The sequence below is a fragment of the Pistacia vera genome, unplaced genomic scaffold (assembly GCF_008641045.1).
Source record: "Pistacia vera cultivar Batoury unplaced genomic scaffold, PisVer_v2 Contig341, whole genome shotgun sequence".
In the NCBI taxonomy this organism is placed as follows: Eukaryota; Viridiplantae; Streptophyta; class Magnoliopsida; order Sapindales; family Anacardiaceae; genus Pistacia; species Pistacia vera.
Window position 1 is genome coordinate 466883 of NW_022196159.1, and position 21876 is coordinate 488758.

Genomic DNA, 21876 nt, shown 5'->3' on the forward strand with positions numbered 1-21876 from the left:
ATTTGGATGGACCACAGAGAGAAACAGAAACATCCAAGATGTTAATGTAATTATGCATTTAGATCACAATCTCAACTGGGATTTTTTCTCTCTCATTATTTTCTCAGAGTTTCCCACTTACCAAGCAGCCCCACAGGAAAAGAAAAAAAAAAGTACACTGCATGAGGGGACAGGATGTGAATGCAGAGAAATCAGGATCGTTGAAGAGAAGGGAAGGGAAAAATCTGAGCAACAAAAATATTCGGAGCTGGGGCCTGGGGGGTGTAGCATTTATGTACAGATTGGGGTTGTAATTTGATGCATGAAAAGGTCACTATCATCTGTTAGTTGTGTTGCAGAAAAACAAAAACAAAACACAGTACAAAACAAATAACCTAGACAGACATAACTTGCTTTTATGTCTGTGACATGTCTGCCCCTCCAAAACTACCCACCTTCTCAATCCTATCCTATGCTATTTTATCATCACTATATTTTTGTTTTTACTTTCAATAAACAAAAAAACAAAAACCTTCTGTTAAAAGAGAAAGAAAACCAAGTAGTTTTGTTAAAACTCTAACACAGTTAACTATTTTTGAGTGATTAAGTAGTTTAATAGAAACTTTTGGATGAATTAATCAAGAGATTTTGAATTCAAGTTACTCTTCAGATATTAATAAGAGTAACCATTAGAGCTTTTACTCAATTTCTTAAAGGATTAATTGAAATATACATATACACCTATCAAAAGTTCAGGTAATTGACCGCACGAAAACAGTTTTTCCTAAAAAGAGAAAGGCTTCCTGGTTTGAAACCCAAATCTTTTAGCAGCTTGTGGGGGCCTACCTAACTCTATGGCGAAGCATGGGCGGCGGATGGCAATGGAGAATACTTCCTCCTCCTTTTCTCTCTAATTCTTCTCTTTGTAGCAGTGGCAATTACCCTGGTCATTAAAAAAAAAAAAACTTAATGGGGTTCAATATTCAATGTTAAATTTGTATTGCTTATCGTGATGGAATTTGTTTTCTAAAAACGAAACTGATGAGATTATAAGCATGATATTTTTGACGGTCATGAAGAGTTCTTGCTTTGCTCAAAGCCAACATTGTCATTATAATTTTGTACTGTGTAACAATCTGGCAAACAAGAATTGAGAAATCCATTTGTGCATAAAGTTTCTGTTACTTTCCCTAAGAATTTCACCTCATTTACAGTTTTTGTTACTCCGCATTGCAGTAGTGTTTTGAAACACGACCCAACCAATGGAATCGGTTCAACCAAGACTCGAAGCCTTCACCGGGTCGGATTACAAGTTTTCCTATTAATTGAAAACCTTAGAAATTAGGACATCAATCTATAAACAATTGAAGGTTGAAATGTTAAAACTTTTGAAGTGAAATGGTCATGAGTACAATAGTGGCAACGACGTCGATTTCTAGTGAGTATATCGATCAGAAATTGCAAAACAATGTCGTTGGAAAAAACTTGATGTCGTTGACGATTTAGGAGATGAATGGAGGAGGGGTGAGATAAGTTTTGGTTAGGAGGCTAAGGGAAGTGTTTTTGTGATAATGGAGAGTGTTGTCATCGTCGAAAACAAGCCCTATTTTCCGGTGCTAACGGTGATGTTTGAAGTGTTTTTGCAAGATTTCAAACCTATAAGGACTTACAATAGGTTGCAAATATATTTTTGTTACATTTCAAACTTTGGACATCGGTTTGACCGACGGTCAACCTGAGATCCGGCCACTTTGCCGGGTTTCACCTTGGGTTGGGTTTTAAAACATTGACTATAACAATTGAACATTAGTATATAGTTGGCGAACTAGCTAGAAGGACAAGAAATGGAACTATGCGGTACAGGAAAATTGATAATTATGAAACAACCATTGTAGCTTTTACTGTGATCTACTTCATATTTAATGAACTTTTTGCAAAAGCTACACTCTCTGGTAGAACAAATGATGCACATAACATCCATTTTCCTGGGGCAACATGTCGTACGCTCCGCATTTCTACATTAACAGCTACCTCTGACAAGCAATTCTTATGCGCTGGTGTGACAGGAAAAGGAAAAATAGAAACAAACATCAGGGAAAAGAAAGAGATGATAAACAAACTTGGCATTTGTTAATTCACAAACACAGAGACACACAGGAGGTTGAGTTCAGCACTATACCTCGGTGAAAGTCAAATTCTGGGTCTCGAGCTTTAGAGAATCCATAACATAATTGCTGGGAATGTGAATTTTGTGTCCTTGGGTCTATCTGTATATTCCTCTAAAAACATCTGTTCATAAAGGTGAAAATGTAAGAAGGATAGATTTCAAGAGTTAAATCAACAGAAACCACTCTTGTGATGTTCTCAAAACCACCTTTCTTTTATAAATCTCCACAAAGCACATCATAGCTAATGTAAGAAGATGCGGCGAAAGCACAGCAAACATGACGGCCGCCACTTCAATGATAACTGATACCTTTCAAAACTAGCAGTATGCAATTCATAAGTATTTAACCAACATGAATGTAGACTAAATTAATTGCCACATGGGCAGATCAAAGTTTAGACTTTAGGCCGACTTGTAAAAGCAGCAAAATGTTTCGGCGCCACCGGCCCACTGGGGACCGGGGGTGTTGCAACGTATTTAAAATTTGGGCAAGGGCCATGGAAGATCTGCCCATCCTCTCAATTCTATAAACTTCTGACAGACAGACCTTATGAAGTTCCATAAAATTGATAAGTGATGGCAAGAATTTTGTCAATGCAAATTGTAACTGAACAGAACTGATCAAATTATATGAGCAACTCTTACTCTCAATTTACTCTGAGTATAGAATGAAAAGAGTTTGGTAATGGGTTTGGCAACACACCTAAAATTCTGCTGCATCATTGGTAAATCATAACCACTTGTGTTATGGACTGAGCTTTGTCACTAGCAAACAGCATCAATGAACCTCCTGCCATCCATGTTATAGACCTAGAAAGTAACATACAAGATCTCCATTCAAAGGAGTACATGGCCACTTATTCTTTTATTTAATAAACCAAAAAGAAGATTTTCACAATAAATGCTAAAGAGAAGTCCAGACCACACTCAATCTTTCTCTCGAGTTTGTTGAGGACACTATTTCTTTCAAGGTAGTCGACTGCATAAGGATTCAAATCTAGCATATACACGTTTCACTTACTTGCCGCAGATATAGCTTTGGACCACCACGCAAAAACATCACCTGTCAAATCAGAAAAAAAGAACAAAAAAGTATAAGTGCACACATGTATCCATCTCGGTTGGGCCCGTTTCAATTTCTATTCAATACATAAACACTAATATTGATATTGGTTGTTCGTCAATTCCTGCAAATCCCTACGGAATAAATTCATTCTTGTTTTGGTCTTACAGAATATTATATAAAGAAATATATTGCGAGACGAGAGTCACAGAAAAATATATGAGAACATTAACTAACAAATAACTATACTAAGAACACCCCAAAAACTGACCAAAAATGTTGGATTAGAGACGCAAGCAAACCCACCCCGAAACATACATAGTTACAAAAGACCAGATTTTAGAGAGTATCAATAATAATCTGCAAGCTCCCATAGTAATACAATCAAGATACAAACATACAAAACACATCTTTGTGATTGAAACCATTTAGAAGCCTTTGCCTTTCAGTTGCAAGCTTTGAATTCCATATCTGCATGAAAGAGGATCTATAAGATACTTGTTGTTTCTATTTTTTTGACACTAGTAGGATTGAACCACAGGTGTTGGTCGACAGATTCATAATTAGACACATCTTTGACTCTCTGAAAGAGATGCGCTAACCATCTAGTAATATCTCAGAAATGTTTAGTAGATACATGATGTATACCAGATGACTTCTTGATGATCCAATATGAAATCACATTAGTATATGAAAAATACAGGTGATTCTTTCTGATATATTACTGTGACACAGGAAATGCAGTCAATCAATGTTAGACAAAGACTCAGAGAGGATAAATTGAGATTTAGCTATAAATGGTCACTCAAATCAGTAACAAATCAGAACAGATGCCTTACTCAAATAAGGAACAACGCATGAACCTAGCTGTTACATGACTGTGCTAAAAGAAGTCAAGAAAGAGCATGACTGACCACTACAGAGAGCAGCATTAGAGATGTCAGAGAATTTCATTAGCTTGAAAGAAAGGAGAACATCACTGTAGCTAAATCACATTAAATCGTAATCCATCTCCTACGACGTCACAAGGGAATGATTTCCAGCTAAACCTCAAGTTGCATGGTTCTGTAGTCATTATGGTAGCATCAATTTTATTGACAACTGTTTGTATTTTTGGCTTGTTTTTATCCAAAACTACCTGAATAAGAGCAAAACCTTCTTTAGAAGCCAGTTCTCAAACCCATAAGTCAAAACAGTAAACACTGTAACTAGTACTAAGCACCTTTGCTATGAGATTTTTGCAAGGTAAATGCTCATCTCTAAGGTTCAGGTGTGCGATATGCCCAACTGTTTCAAAAGATGAAGGGACAATCATACCCCTGGTAACAAGGCCTCCAATATCTGCAGGTAACCCAGGAGTTAATAATTCATCAGCATTCAAACTTTCAGCAATTCTCAATGTGACAAATACCATTCCTTCCTAGCAGCAGAGCCCTAATGAAGAAGTGAATACAAAGGATTTGGTCTATGGAGAAATTGGATATTCAATGTTTAAAGATACAATGAGCTGGTTCAGTTTTTGAGAGAGATTGAAAACAAAAAGGTAAACGTTATACCAATATCATAACTGAACTGACCCAAAACAAACAGTTAAGCGAAAAATACCTAAAATTAGAGTTCCAGTTTTATCCAACCCCAATGATCAATTATTAAAATCTAGTGTGCAGAGTCATGGCAACTTCATGTTCATACATTTTTTGCCTTACCATATATAACAGACATATATCTTGCTTTGATGCTTATTTACTCTTAAATTTATTAATTGAAACAGGACCTAAGTTATCAATTTTGTCTGGACGTAATTATGTGAATCACTTTAAACAACTAACAATGTTGTCATAAATGACAGAAGAACATGTGAACCACAATGATAAAAGCAAGGAATACACAAAATAATAATAAATATATAATAATAATAATATATAAGCGTACACAGAAAAATTCAGATGGAATACCTCATCCATTTGCCGTAACTTAATACAATGTGAGCCTGCATCTCACAAGCTCTAAAGTCGGTATTCTATTTTTACTCTTATCTTCTTCAAATACAACCTGAAGCACAGATAATAGCATATATATAACAACATCAGCAAAGAAATAAGCAGTAATAGCAATAACCTCAATAGATTCACACAACAATTAACAAAGAGAAGCCCAAAAGCAGACAACAGACTGCTACAAATGATAATGTCCCACACATTTAACGCCCATGAACCAAGGAGGAACTGAGAGTTACCCAACAAGAACTTCCTCAAGAAATGGCTATAGAACTTTCAGATAAGAGTCACAATTGAAATAATCTTGATTAATAACAGCATGGCAAATCAACCAGAGCATAGTGTGCATAATTACATATCAGCTATTCTACACGAAGATTATCAACACATTTGAAAAAAAATAAACCAATAGAAAAACCAAATTCGTAATTAAAATGAACTCAAAAAAAACCTAGATTCCTTTCACCATTGAATGTTCTTTACTAACCAACCATGGCAAGCCAACAAAGCACCACCCCTATCTTGTAAGGACTCTTCTATTCTTAAATTATCAACACATTATGCTAAACTAAGCACACACAAACCAAATTCACAATTAAATGACTCACAAGAGACCTTGATTGCTTCAGGAAACTCCTCCACACTTTATCCGCTAACTCTTCATCTAAAAGCAACAATCTGTTGCCCTTCCATTCTCCTCCCCTCTAAATTCCTCCCCTAACATCCTTCATTTCTTCACTTTCCTTTTCAACAACCTCCACCACACAACTCCTTTTTCCTCCCCTTTCCCTTCTCTTCTCCCCTTCTTTCCTTCTTCTTCCTCTTTTCGGCCGCGAAATCTTCGCCAAATTCCAAACTTAACAACCCCCGAACGTTAAAGCTCTTAACTAACTATCCCTATACAAAACAGAATCAGAAGATCTAAACTTCTTCATCAGTGTCATTTTAGTATTATCTTGTAACAGAGTGATGAATTGAGTATCCACTCATCACCAGGCACACGACAATGTTGCGGACACGTGGCCAGTTGAGAAGTGTGCCACGGAGGCGGACTCGAGGGCAAAACAACTTTTGCAGGGACACGGACGCGGCAATGTCGAAAATTCTGGTGAATTGGGATCATCGAAGAGGGGATTAGCTTCATCTTGCAGTTTTTTGGGGAATTCTGGGGTTTTGCCTTTCAGAAGAGAGGGGCCGTAAGGGAGGGAGTGGTGGTGTGGCGGTGGTGGTGGCGGAGACGGCGGAGAAGAGGAGAAAGTGTGTAAATTTAGATTTAGCGAAGAGAACGTGAATTGATGAGAAGAGAAGATTGGGAAGGAGAGGGTTTTGTCTCAAGAAAGTTTGGTGGTGGCCATTTGGATTTTTCAAGAAGGATTTATTATGGATAAGGGTTTTTACCAGGGTTTAAGATTTGTGACTAGTGAGAAGATGAGTCTGCCGGCAATATTACCGGGTTTTAGTCCAGTGCTCAATTTTTATTTTTTCTTTCCGTATATTATGGTTATTATGAAACCTTTTTTTTTTTTTTTTTTTTATTCTTTTTATTGTTGAGTATAAGGCTTATTTTTATTGAAAATATATATATTTTTGTATAATTTGATGTACAAAACAATAAAAATCCTAATTTTTGAAATATTGATTTTTTTAATTTTGTTTATTAGTGGCCTACACAGATCAACACCTCATTTGGTCAAAAAATACTTTTAAATAGAAAACGATTATTAAAATAAAGGAATTTTTCAAATGTACCAAAAAGTGTATTTTTTTCGTTTTGGATTAATTAACTGTGCATTCAAACAACAAACTTAATTTTTTACTTAATGTCGTATTTTATAACTAGTTGTAATATTGTTTATATATATTTTTAATTTCTTAGTGCCATAATAAAACAAAAATTATTCACAAAAGCTCTTAATCGAAAAGTTATTTTATCTATGAAAACATTATATATTGTGTTTCACGGGATTTTTTCTTTAACAATCAAAAGTATTTATTAAATGAAATTATTCATCATAAACTATAGTATAATATTGAAAAATAAAATTATATCTAAATGTATATACAATCACCATAAAAATGTAAATACGTCATCGTATGTATACAAGAACAATACAATGTGATAAATGAATCTTACAAACGTTCCCTATACCCAACGTGACAGTTGATAATTGGTTTCTGATGAATTTTTTGTCTAATGAATTTTCATCAAAACCAATTATCAACTGTCACGTTAGTTGTGAGAGAAAATTTATCAGCATATCTTTATTGATATCGATAAGACTTTCACATAATATTTCAATAATATAGTCCAGGATGAAATCTGTTGAACGCAAACTGTTGAAATCTGCAGATAAAAACGGTAAAGAAATAAGAGCAAATGCAGATAATAAGCACCACTGTTAGGTGGTCGAGTAATTGAATAGGGACTCTTGGTATTCAAGAGGTCTTAAGTTTGGTTCCACCTTGGTTACTAATATGGATAGCCACTAAGATTTATCCGATCGTTAACTTGGAGTCCTCAAGATTAGTTTGAAAGTGCATAAATTAGCCCAAAAAAAAAAAAAAAAATCAGGTAATAAGTACTGATTCGTTAACTCTTTCTTTCTAAGAGATTGCTTTATAAGTAAAATATCAGACAAATGCTTGTGCATTTTCCATTATACACACTTCAAACAAAAAAATCATCTTCTCCTCAGAAAAAAAAAAAAAAAAAAAACTGTAGAATCCCCCTAATTCCTGGCTCCCACAAATTTACATGAACCCAGAGCCTGACTAAACGCAAATCAAAACCTACACTAGTAGAAAAATACAGTTAACCTTTTGCAACTTTTGTAGGCTCAAACTCACTTCATTTTATTATTAATATTTTTCCGTATCGAATATGAGAGTTATCGATTGCGCAATTGTGCCTTTCGAGTATCCTCCGATTTAGATCTTCTTCTTATAGTCTGAATCAAGCTGGGTGAATGTAACCAGATTTTGTGATTTTTTGGCAATAGCCCATCGAGGCACCAAAAAAAGCAGTTGAAGTGCAGAAAATGGCACAACATTTACCCAAGACCAAAACAAGAACTAATTAGAATAAACACAACCCAATGTGGGGCCATAACACCCTTTTCCATGCTCTGCTTGCATATTCTCCTCCTGCTTCTCCTTCATTGGTACTACTCTCTCGATGTGCTTAACCGGAACGATTTGTTCCGATCCAAAAACAATTTGGTTTATCACAAAAGGACTGTTCCGATCGGAAAAAGATTTGGTTTTATCAGAAATGCTATTCGATCGGAAAACGACTTGTTTGAAGAGCACTTTGAATGGAGGAAAGTGATGAAAGACATATGAAGAGGATGTGATTCCAGACGAATCGAAGAAAAACCTATAAGAAGTAGTAGTCGAAAAAATTCTTCCACTTCAATGCCCATTATTTCTTGACTAATCGAACTTTCATTGAATGATTCCGATTTTTCGGGTTCTGCCTGTAATGTGGCGCCTTTTGATGCTGCTTCTGCTTCTTTACCAGTTTTCCTCTTTTTAAGCTCTTGCCTGTTCATTAACAAAACAAAAAATATGAACAAAATCAATATAATCTCACAAATCAACAATCGAAAACAACAAAATTACAAAAAAAAAAAAAAAACTAACCATTGAATTTCGAACAAATGGCCTTGAAAATTCGCAGAAGCTTCTTGCCACCGCCTTTCTCTTCTTCCTCTTACCGCCTTCAATATTTCTGCATCATCACTTTCATACTCACCACCAACAGCAGCGTACTTAAAACACCGCTCCTTCAACTCGTCCGCACAACCCCAACGGAACGCAACGGAACCATCTTTATTCATGTTCATGTTCATGTTCATGGCAACAAGCGGAGTCCCCGGCGGCTTGGTACAACACAACAAGAACTTCCTGTTGGTTTCATAGTTGTTTTTATTGTTCCTTGTGATCAACTTGGTGGTGGTTTTTGAGTTCATAACGTGAGACTGTACGAGCGGTTCTTGAAAGAAAAGACTATTTTTCTTTTGTAGGGTGGGCGAGGATTTAGCGAGTGTTTGTGGGGGTAGAAAATTTAGGAGGATCAATCTGAGAAAACGAGGGAAATGAGGGCGGCGATTCCGTTTCTTAGGATGGTCCGTTCATAATTGAAGTACTAAAACTAATTGCATTTCGATAATAATTAAGGATTACGTATAATTAATTTGATGTTTCTCTCACTAAGTAATTACCACTCTTTTATACTAATATTATACCTTATAAATTAGAGTAAACAACTTTTTCCCACCTAAATAATAGTTTAATAACATTATAAATAATAGTTTAATAACATTATACCATCCACAGATTTTTAAAATACCACTTTACTACCCAAATTTATATTTCGTTTCCGATGTTAGCATCGTTACAATCCTACATCATCACCATTCTCTTCTCCGATTATCACTTACCAAAACTCCTCAAGCCTTACTCCTGTCGATCTCGCCAATTATCGGTAATTGAACGATTAGGGTTTGCTCAGCTGTCCCTTCCAAGTCAAATTTCAATCAATTCTAATCACTAAAATCTAATATTTCACTACCAAAAGACTCATCGACCTCCTTTCTTAAAAGATCATAACAACCTGAACTGAGTTTATTCACTGTTTATCGTTGAATAGTATTTTAAAAATACGTGGATAAAAAAAGGTTATTAAACTATTATTTGAGTTAAAAAAAACGTTAACTCTTACAAATGATGGCAAATGCGTGATCTCATAGAGTGATTGTCACGTTTCCAATTTTCTAAAAATAAAAAATAAAATAGTTTATAATTATAATATTATTAGTATATTATAGGGATTGATTGAGTAGAGCAGCTAATAATCTTCCACTTGGAAGCAATAAAGCTCCGTTCAAATCTTCAATACACGTTGATCTGCCGTGTAAATATCCGTTGACCGAGTCTGAGTGTACTTTAAATTGAACGATATGTGTAGACTTTGACTTTTGCCTCGACCCAAATTAGACGCATCGAGTAAAAAACTGTGTCAAACTTACGGAGAAAGATCACACAACTATCAAAACACTATACAAACATCACTCCCTCACAACATCCCCTTACAACATGACATGACAGCTGACATGGCAGATGCCACCTCATCTGCCATATCAGCCATATGCCACATCATTCCCTCCAAAAATAAAAAAAAAAAAAATTCTTACAATAAAAAATTCCAAATTTCATTTTCCCACAATCCACATCCTAAATCAATTTCATTTTCACTCAAATTGGAACCCTAAAGTTTTTCCCAGATTTTCTTTCAATTTTTAGAACTCTAGCACCACATTCCCCAATCTCAGGCGAAAACGCAGTCACCAACACAGCCACACCAGGTTGACCTCTGCACCAACTCTGTTGGGTATTCATCTGTCAGGTCTACGGAATTTCGACCACCTTGATTGTGTTGAGCACTCTGGTTTCCTCCATCACCTTCTTTACTCTTCCATCAACAACCTCCCGAGGAGCAATTCTGACCTTCTCCCTTTCCTCTCACTGGTCCCTTTCATCCGTATGTCCATATCCCTTATTTCTCTCTCTATCTCTGTCTCTTTTATTTTCTTAATTCTGATAGGATTTTGCTAATTATGATTCTTAAACAGATATGGAGGGAATTTGACTATATCCATGTCTTTATTTATTCATTTCATTATAGTTGTTTATCTTTGACTGCATCTCTGCTCTTTATTTTTTTGAATTTGAAAATCCTTTTGTTATGTTCCAGATGTTCTTTCCTCTTGGATCAACGACTGTTGTTGTATATGGTGGAATCAGTTCTTTGGTCTTCTACGAATACATAGTCTATGACACTGATCATTTGATCAAGCGCTTCCCACATGACAAATATATTTTGGCCTCCGTTGCTCTTTATTTCGATATACTGAATTTATTCATTTTCATTTTTCATGTGCTAAGGTCAGCTGACATTTAGGTGTATGGTGGTCTACAAGCAGCCTGGATTAGGCTTGAAAACACACCATTTGGTGATCCGTTGATGTGTTCATTTGAACTTGAAATTGAAATATGAACTATGGTATTAAGGATATTGTACATGTTCCCATGTACTCTTGTGTTAGTGTCCTCACAAACTTTCTTAAGTGTGGTAAATAGGTATATGATTGAGATATTTTTCCATTTGATGCTCCTTCTCACTGCAAATGTGTTTCTTATTATTCATTAATTTTGCTTGAGATACCAAATACTGACAGGTAACTCAGGAGTTAATAATTCATCAGCATTCAAACTTTCAGCAATTTCAATGTGACACAAATACCATTCCTTCCTAGCAGCAGAGCCCCAATGAAGAAGTGAATACATAGGATTTGGTCTATGGAGAAATTGGATATTTCAATGTTTAAAGATACAAGTGAGCATGGTTCAGTTTTGAGAGAGATTGAAAACAAAAAGGTAAACGTTATACCAATATCATAACTGAAACTGACCCAAAACAAACAGTTAAGCGAAAAATACCTAAAATTAAGAGTTCCAGTTTTATCCAACCCCAATGACAATTATTAAAATTAGTGTGCAGACAATGGCAACTTCATGTTCATACAATTTTGCCCTTACCATATATAACAGATATACATATGCTGCTTTGATGCTTATTTACTCTTAAATTTATTAATTGAAACAGGACCTAAGTTATCAATTTTGTCTGGACGTAATTTAGTGAATCACTTTAACAAACTAACAACGTGTTCATAAATGACAGAAGAACAATGTGAACCAAAATGATAAAAGCAAGGAATAGCACAAAAAAAAAAAAAAATAATATAATAAATAAAAAAAAAAAAAATATAAATAATATATAAGGTACACAGAAAAAATTCAGATTGGGAATACCTCATCCATTTGCCAGTAACTATAATACAATGTGAGCCTGCATCTCAAAGCTCTAAAGTTGGTATTCTATTTTTACTCTTATCTTCTTCAAATACAACCTGAAGCACAGATAAATCATTATATATAACACATCAGCAAAGAAATAAGCAGTAATAGCAATAAACCTCAACAGATTCACACAACAAATTACAAAAGAGAAGCCCAAAAGCAGACAACAGACTGCTACAAATGATAATGTCCCACCATTTAACGCCCATGAACCAAGGAGGAGCTGAAAGTTACCCAACAAGAACTTCCTCAAGAAAATGGCTATAGAACTTTCAGATAAGAGTCACAATTGAAAATCTTGATTAATAACAGCATGGCAAATCACCAGGCATAGTGTGCATAATTACATATCATGCTATTCTACACGAAGATTATCAACACATTATGCAAAAAATAAACCAATAGAAAAATCAAATTCGTAATTAAAATGAACTCAAAAAAAACCTAGATTCTTTCACCATTGAAATGTTCTTTACTAACCAACAGCATGGCAAGCAAAACAAGCACCACCCCTATAACTAGTAAGGAAGCTCTCTATTCTTAATTATAACACATTATGCATAAACTAAAGCAACACAAAAACCAAATTCACAATTAAAATGAACTCACAAGAGACCTTGATTGCTTCAGGAAACTCCTCCACATCTTTATCGCTAAATCTCATTAAAAGCAACAATCTGTTGCTCCTTCCATTTCTCCCACCTCAAATTCCTCCCCTACAAATCCCTCATTCTTCACTTTCCTTTCAAAAACCTCCACACACAAAACTCCTTTTTCCTCCCCTTTCCTTTCTTCTTCCCCTTCTTTTCCTCTTCTTCCTCTTTTTCGGCCGCGAAATCTTCGCCAAATTCCTAAACTTAACAAACCCCGAACGTTAAAGCTCTTAACTAGCATATCCCTATACAAAACAGAATTCAGAAGATCTAAACTTCTTCATCAGTGTCATTTTTAGTATTATCTTGTAACAGAGTGATGAATTGAGTATCCACATCATCACCAGGCACACGAGCAATGTTGCGGACACGTGGCCGTTGAGAAGGTGGCACGGAGGCGGGAATCGAGGGCAAAACAATCTTTTGCAGGGACACGGACGGCGGCAATGTCGAAAATTCTGGTGAATTGGGATTCATCGAAGAGGGGATTAGCTTCATCTTGCAGTTGTTTGGGGAATTCTGGGGTTTTGCCTTTCAGAAGAGAGGGGCCGTAAGGGAGGGGTGGTTGGTGATGGCGGTGGTGGTGGCGGAGACGGCGGAGAAGAGGGGAAAGTGGTAGTAAATTTAGATTTAGCGAAGAGAACGTGAATTGATGAAGAAGAGAAGATTGCGGAAGGGAGAGGTTTGGTCTCAGAAAGTTTGGTGGTGGCCATGTTGGAATTTTTCAAGAAGGATTTATTATGGATAAGGGGTTTTTAACAGGGTTTAAGATTTAGTGACTAGTGAGAAGCTGAGTCTGCCGGCAATATTACCGGGTTTTAGTCCAGTGGCTCAATTTTTTTTTTCTTTCCGTATATTTGGTCATTAGAAAACCTTTTTTTTTTTTTTTTTTTATTCTTTTTATTGTGAGTTTAAGGTTATTTTATTGAAAAATTTTTTTTTATTAATTTGTGTACAAACAATAAAAAATCCTAATTTTGAAATATTAATTATTTTATTTTTTTATTAGTGGCCTACGCAGATCAAAACAACTCATTTGGTCAAAAAAATACTTTTAAATAGAAAACGACTATTAAAAAATAAAGGAATTTTTACAAATGTACCAAAAAGTGTGTTTCGTTTTGGATTAATTAACTGTGCATCTTAAACACAAAACTTAATTTTTTACTTAATGTCGTATTTTATTAACTAGTTGTATATTGTGTATATATATTAATATTTTTAGTGCCTAATTAAAACAAAAAAATATCACAAAAGCTCTTAATCGAAAAGTTATTTGTCTATAGAAAAACATATATTAGGTGTTTCACGGGATTTTTTCTTTAACAATCAAAAGTATTTATTAAATGAAATTATTCTCATCAAACTATAGTAAATATTGAAAAAAAAAATTATATGCCTAAAATGTATATACATCAGCCATAAAAATGTAAATACGTATCGTATGGATATCCATAGAACAATACAATGTTGATAAATGAATCTTACAAACGTTCCCTTATAAACCCAACGTGACAGTTGATAATTGGTTTCTGATGAATTTTTTCCCTAATGAATTTCATCAAAACCAATTATCAACTGTCACTTGAGCTTGTGAAGAAATTTATCAGCATATCTTTATTGATATCGATAAGACTTTCACATAATATTTCAATAACATAGTCACAGGATGAATCTAGTTGAACGCAAAAGCTAGTTGAAATCTGCAGATAAAAACGGTAAAGAAATAGAAGAGCAATGCAGATAATAAGTAACCACTGTTAGGTGGTCGAGTAATTGAATAAGGACTCTGGTTATAAGAGGTCTTAAGTTGGTCCACTTGGTTACTAATAGGATAGTCACTAAGATTTATCCGATCGTTAATTCGGAGTCCTCAGATTAGTTGAGATGTGCATAAATTAGCCAAAAAAAAAAAAAAAAAAAATCAGGTAATAAGTACTGATTCGTTAATCTCTTTCTTTCTAAGAGATTGCTTTATAAGTAAAATATCAGACAAAATGCTGTGCATTTTCCATTATTTACACACTTCAAACAAAAAAATTCATCTTCTCCTCAAGAAAAAAAAAAAAAAAAAAAAAAAATCTGTAGAATCCCCCTAATTCCTTGGCTCCCACAAATTTACATGAACCCAGAGCCTGAACTAAACAGGCAAATCAAAACCTACACTAGTAGAAAAATACAGTTGAACCGTTTGCAACTTTTGTAGGCTCAAACTCACTTCATTTTATTATTATATTTTCGTATCAGAATATCGAGAGTTATCGATTCCGCGAATTGTGCCTTTCGAGTAATCCTCCGATTATGATCTTCTCTTATAGTCTGAATCAAGCTGGGGTGAATGGATAACCAGATTTTGTGATGGATTTTTGGCAATAGCCCATCGAGGCACCAAAAAAGCCAGGTTGAAGTGAGAAAATGGCACAACATTTACCCCATAAGACCAAAACAAAGAGCTAATTAGAATAAAACACAACCCAATGTTGGGGCCATAACACCCTTTTCCATGCTCTTGCATTTGATATTCTCCTCCTGCTTCTCCTTCATTGGTACTACTCTCTCGAATGTGCTAACCGGAACGATTTGTTCCGATCCAAAAACAATTTGGTTTTATCCACAAAGGACTTGTTCCGATCGGGAAACGATTTGGTTTTATCAGAAAATGACTTGATTCGATCGGAAAACGACTTGTTGAAGAGCACTTGAATTGAGGAAAGTGATGAAGAACATATGAAGATGATGCGATTCCAGACGAATTCGAAGAAAAACCTGATGAAGAAGTAGTAGCGAAAAATTTTCCACTTCCAATGCCCATATTTTTGATAATTGAACTTTCATTATGATTCCGATTTTTCGGGTCTGCCTGTAATGTGGCGCCTTTAATGCTTGCTTCTGCTTCTTTATCAGTTTTCTCTTTTTAAGCTTCTTGGCCTGTTTTAACAAAACAAAAATATGAACAAAAATCAATAATCTCACAAAATCCAATCGAAAACAACAAAATTACAAAGAAGAAAAAAAAAAAAAAAAACTAACCATGAAGTTTGAACAAAATGGCCTTGAAAATTCGCAGAAGCTTCTTGCACCGCCTTTCTTCTTCTTCCTCTTACCGTCCTTCAATATTTCTGCATCATCACTTTCATACTCACCACCAACAGCAGCGTACATTAAAAACGGCTCCTTCAACCGTCCGCACAACCCCAGACGAATGTGAATTTTGTGTCCTTGGGTCTATCTCTGTATATTCCTCTAAAAACATCTGTTCATAAAGGTGAAAATGTAAGAAGAGGGATAGATTTTCAAGAGTTATAATCAACAGAAAACATCACTTCTTAGGTGATGTTCTCAAAAACCACCTTTCTTTTATAAAATCTTCCACATAAGCACATCATAGCTAATGTAAGAAGATGCGGCAAGAAAGCACTAGCAAACATGACGGCCGGCTCACTTCAATGATAACTGATACCTTTCAAAACTAGCAGTATGCAATTCATAAGTATTTAACCAACATGAATGTAGACTAAATTAAATTGCCACATGGGCAGATCTAAAGTTTAGACTTTAGGCCGACTTGTAAAAGCCAGCAAAATTGTTTCGGCGCCACCGGGCCCACTGGGGACCGGGGGGTGTTGCAACTGTATTATAAAAAATTTTGGGCAAGGGCCATGGAAGATCTGCCCATCCTCTCAATTCTATAAAACTTCTGACAGACAGACCTTTATGAAGTTCCATAAAATTGATAAGTGATGGCAAGAATTTTGTCAATGCAAATTGTAACTGAACAGAACTGATCAAATTATATGAGCAACTCTTACTCTCAATTTACTCATGAGTATAGAATGAAAGAGAGTTTGGTAATGGGTTTGGCAACACACCTAAAAATTCTGCTGCATCATTTGGTAAATTCATAACCACTTGTGTTATGGACTGAGCTTTGTCACTAGCAAACATAGCATCAATGAACCTCCTGCCATCCATGTTATAGACCTAGAAAGTAACATACAAGATCTTCCATTCAAAGGAGTACATGGCCACTTATTCTTTTATTTAATAAACCAAAAAGAAGATTTTCACAATAAAATGCTCAAAAGAGAAGTTTCCAGACCACACCTCAATCTTTCTCTCGAGTTTGTTGAGGACACTATTTCTTTCAAGGTAGTCGACTGCATAAGGATTCAAATCATTAGCATATACACGTTTCACTATCTTTGCCGCAGATATAGCTATTGGACCAACACCAGCAAAAACATCACCTGTCAAATCAGAAAAAAAGAAACAAAAAAGTATAAGTGCACACATGTATCCATCTCGGTTGGGCCCCGTTTCAATTTCTATTCAATACTAATAAACACTAATATTGATATTGGTTGTTCGTCAATTCCAGTGCAAATCCCTACGGAATAAATTCAATTCTTGTTTTGGTCTTACAGAATATTTATATAAAGAAAATATATTGCGAGACAGGAGAGGTCACAGAAAAATCAGATATGAGAACATTAACTAACAAATAACATATACTAAGAACACCCCAAAAGACATGACCAAAAAATGTATGGATTAGAGACGCAAGCAAACTCCACCCCAGAAACATAACAATAGTTACAAAAGACCGAGATTTTAGAGAGTATCAATAATAATCTGCAAGCTCCCATAGTAAATACAATCAAGATACAAACATACAAACAACATCTTTGTGATTGAAACCATTTAGAAGCCTTTGCCTTTCAGTTGCAAGCTTTGAATTCCAATATCTGCATGAAAAGAGGGATTCATAAGATACTTGTTGTTTTCTATTTTTTTGACACTAGTAAGGATTGAACACACAGGTTGTGGTCGACAGATTCATAATTAGACACATCTTTGACTCTCTGAAAGAGATGCTGCTAACCATCTAGTAATAGTCTCAGAAATGGTTTAGTAGATAACATGATGTATACCAGATGACTTCTTGATGATACCAATATGAAATCACATTTAAGGTTATATGAAAAATACAGGTGATTCTTTCTGATATATTACTGTGACACAGGAAATGCAGTCAATAAAGGTGTTAGACAAAGACTCCAGAGAAGATAAATTGAGATTTAGCTATAAATGTGTCACTCAAAGTCAGTAACAAATCAGAACCAGATGCCTTACTCAAATAAAGGAACAACGCATGAAACTAGCTGTTACATGAGCTTGTTTTGCTAAAAGAGAGCACTACAATTGTTGAGTCAAGATATGACATTATGCTCACTACAGAGAGCAGACATTAGAAGATTCAGATGAATTTTTCATTAGCTTGAAAAGAAAGGAGAACATACACTGTAGCTAAATCAACATTAAATCGTAATCCATTCTCAACTACGACAGTCACAAGGGAATGATTTCCAGCTAGAACCTCAAGTTGCATGGTTCTGTAGTCATTATGGATAGCATCAATTTTATTGACAACTGTTTGTATTTTTGGCTTGTTTTTATCCAAAACTACCTGAATAAGAGCAAAACCTTCTTTAGAAGCCAGTTCTCAAACCCATAAGGTCAAAACAGTAAACAACATGTAACTAGTACTAAGCACCTTTGCTATGAGATTTTTGCAAGGTAAATGCTCATCTCTAAGGTTCAGGTGTGCGATATGCCCAACTGTTTCAAAAGATGAAGGGACAATCATACCCTCTGGTAACAAGGCCTCCAATATCTGCAGGTAACTCCAGGAGTTAATAATTCATCAGCATTCAAACTTTCAGCAATTCTCAATGTGACAAATACCATTCCTTCCTAGCAGCAGAGCCCTAATGAAGAAAGTGAATACATAGGATTTGGTCTATGGAGAAATTGTGATATTTCAATGTTTAAAGATACAAGTGAGCATGGTTCAGTTTTTGAGAGAGATTGAAAACAAAAAGGTAAACGTTATACCAATATCATAACTGAAACTGACCCAAAACAAACAGTTAAGCGAAAAATACCTAAAATTAAGAGTTCCAGTTTTATCCAACCCCAATGATCAATTATTAAAATCTAGTGTGCAGATGTCAATGGCAACTTCATGTTCATACATATTTTGCCCTTACCATATATAACAGATATACATATGCTGCTTTGATGCTTATTTACTCTTAAATTTATTAATTGAAACAGGACCTAAGTTATCAATTTTGTCTGGACGTAATTATGTGAATCACTTTAACAAACTAACAACGTTGTCATAAATGACAGAAGAACAATGTGAACCAAAAATGATAAAAGCAAGGAATAGCACCAAAAAAAAAAAAATAATAATAATAAAATAAAAAAAAAAAAAAATAATAATAATAATATATAAGTGTACACAGAAAAAATTCAGATTGGAATACCTCATCCATTTGCCAGTAATCATAATACAATGTGAGCCTGCATCTCACAAGCTCTAAAGTTGGTATTCTATTTTTACTCTTATCTTCTTCAAATACAACCTGAAGCACAGATAATAGCATTATATATAACAACATCAGCAAAGAAATAAGCAGTAATAGCAATAAACCTCAATAGATTTCACACAACAAATTAACAAAAGAGAAGCCCAAAAGCAGACAACAGACTGCTACAAATGATAATGTCCCACACATTTAACGCCCATGAACCAAGGAGGAACTGAGAGTTACCCAACAAGAACTTCCTCAAGAAAATGGCTATAGAACTTTCAGATAAGAGTCACAATTGAAATAATCTTGATTAATAACAGCATGGCAAATCAACCAGAGCATAGTGTGCATAATTACATATCATGCTATTCTACACGAAGATTATCAACACATTATGAAAAAAATAAACCAATAGAAAAACCAAATTCGTAATTAAAATGAACTCAAAAAAAACCTAGATTCCTTTCACCATTGAAATGTTCTTTACTAACCAACAGCATGGCAAGCCAAACAAAGCACCACCCCTATAACTATGTAAGGAAGCTCTTCTATTCTTAAATTATCAACACATTATGCATAAACTAAAGCAACACAAAAACCAAATTCACAATTAAAATGAACTCACAAGAGACCTTGATTGCTTCAGGAAACTCCTCCACATCTTTATCCGCTAACTCTTCATCTAAAAGCAACAATCTTGTTGCTCCTTTCCATTTCTCTCCACCTCTAAATTCCTCCCCTAACAATCCCTTCATTTCTTCACTTTCCTTTTCAACAACCTCCACCACACAAAACTCCTTTTTCCTCCCCTTTCCCTTCTCTTCTTCCCCCTTCTTTTCCTTCTTCTTCCTCTTTTTCGGCCGCGAAATCTTCGCCAAATTCCTAAACTTAACAAACCCCCGAACGTTAAAGCTCTTAACTAACTTATCCCTATACAAAACAGAATTCAGAAGATCTAAACTTTCTTCATCAGTGTCATTTTTAGTATTATCTTGTAACAGAGTGATGAATTGAGTATCCACATCATCACCAGGCACACGAGCAATGTTGCGGACACGTGGCCAGTTGAGAAGGTGGCCACGGAGGCGGGACTCGAGGGCAAAACAATCTTTTGCAGGGACACGGACGGCGGCAATGTCGAAAATTCTGGTGAATTGGGATTCATCGAAGAGGTGATTAGCTTCATCTTGCAGTTTTTTGGGGAATTCTGGGGTTTTGCCTTTCAGAAGAGAGGGGCCGTAAGGGAGGGCGTGGTTGGTGATGGCGGTGGTGGTGGCGGAGACGGCGGAGAAGAGGGAGAAAGTGGTAGTAAATTTAGATTTAGCGAAGAGAACGTGAATTGATGAAGAAGAGAAGATTGTGGAAGGGAGAGGGTTTGGTCTCAAGAAGAGTTTGGTGGTGGCCATTTTGGAATTTTTCAAGAAGGATTTATTATGGATAAGGGGTTTTTAACAGGGTTTAAGATTTAGTGACTAGTGAGAAGCTGAGTCTGCCGGCAATATTACCGGGTTTTTAGTCCAGTGGCTCAATTTTTCTTTTTTCTTTCCGTATAATTGTGGTCATTATAGAAAACCTTTTTTTTTTTTTTTTTATTCTTTTTATTGTTGAGTATAAGGCTTATTTTTATTGAAAAATATTTTTTTTTATTAATTTGATGTACAAAACAATAAAAAATCCTAATTTTTGAAATATTAATTATTATTATTTTTTTTATTAGTGGCCTACGCAGATCAAAACAACTCATTTTGGTCAAAAAACAATACTTTAAATAGAAAACGATATTAAAAAATAAAGGAATTTTTACAAATGTACCAAAAAGTGTTTTCGTTTTGGATTAATTAACTGTGCATCTTAAACACAAAACTTAATTTTTTACTTAATGTCGTATTTTATTAACTAGTTGTATATTGTGTATATATATTAATATTTTTAGTGCCTAATTAAAACAAAAAAATATCACAAAAGCCTTATCGAAAAGTTATTTTCTATAGAAAAACATATATTAGGTGTTTCACGGGATTTTTTCTTTAACAATCAAAAGTATTTATTAAATGAAATTATTCTCATCAAAACTATAGTAAATATTGAAAAAAAAAATTATATGCCTAAAATGTATATACAATCAGCATAAAAATGTAAATACGTATCGTATGGATATCCATAGAACAATACAATGTTGATAAATGAATCTTACAAACGTTCCCTTATAAACCCAACGTGACAGTTGATAATTGGTTTCTGATGAATTTTTTCTAATGAATTTCATCAAAACCAATTATCAACTGTCACTGAGTTGTGAAGAAATTTATCAGCATATCTTTATTGATATCGATAAGACTTTCACATAATATTTCAATAAATAGTCACAGGATGAATCTGTTGAACGCAAAAGCTAGTTGAAATCTGCAGATAAAAACGGTAAAGAAATAGAAGAGCAATGCAGATAATAAGAACCACTGTTAGGTGGTCGAGTAATTGAATAGGGACTCTGGTATAAGAGGTCTTAAGTTGGTCCACTTGGTTACTAATAGGATAGCACTAAGATTTATCCGATCGTTAATTGGAGTCCTCAGATTAGTTGAATGTGCATAAATTAGCCAAAAAAAAAAAAAAAAAAATCAGGTAATAAGTACTGATTCGTTAATCTCTTTCTTTCTAAGAGATTGCTTTATAAGTAAAATATCAGACAAAATGCTGTGCATTTTCCATTATT

General features: G+C 34.8%; 1 protein-coding gene and 1 pseudogene across 1 annotated transcript; both read right to left on the minus strand.

The window, feature by feature from the left end:
- Nucleotides 1-1697: 1697 nt before the first annotated feature.
- Nucleotides 1698-15945, minus strand: LOC116138486 (annotated as a pseudogene).
- Nucleotides 15946-15959: 14 nt separating this feature from the next.
- LOC116138488 (tRNA (guanine(37)-N1)-methyltransferase 1-like) lies at nt 15960-20637 on the minus strand. The gene is made up of 8 exons (XM_031424196.1): nt 19796-20637; nt 19116-19214; nt 18338-18457; nt 18084-18250; nt 17458-17528; nt 16888-17030; nt 16653-16764; nt 15960-16036 (listed from the first exon to the last, which is right to left on the minus strand). Exons 1-8 carry the CDS (start codon nt 20567-20569, stop codon nt 15960-15962), a joined length of 1563 nt encoding a protein of 520 aa, XP_031280056.1. The 5' UTR covers nt 20570-20637.
- Nucleotides 20638-21876: the final 1239 nt, after the last annotated feature.

Bases quoted from the DNA above. Each gene is read 5' to 3' on its own strand.
- LOC116138488 (XM_031424196.1), bottom strand. From the start codon at position 20,569: ATGGCCACCACCAAACTCTTCTTGAGACCAAACCCTCTCCCTTCCACA. The intron at 18,251-18,337 runs GTGCTTAGTACT...GCTCTTATTCAG, and splicing joins GCAAAAATCTCATAGCAAAG to GTAGTTTTGGATAAAAACAA. The intron at 17,529-18,083 runs GTATGTTCTCCT...CTTTTCATGCAG, and splicing joins AATGTTGATTTAGCTACAGT to ATATTGGAATTCAAAGCTTG.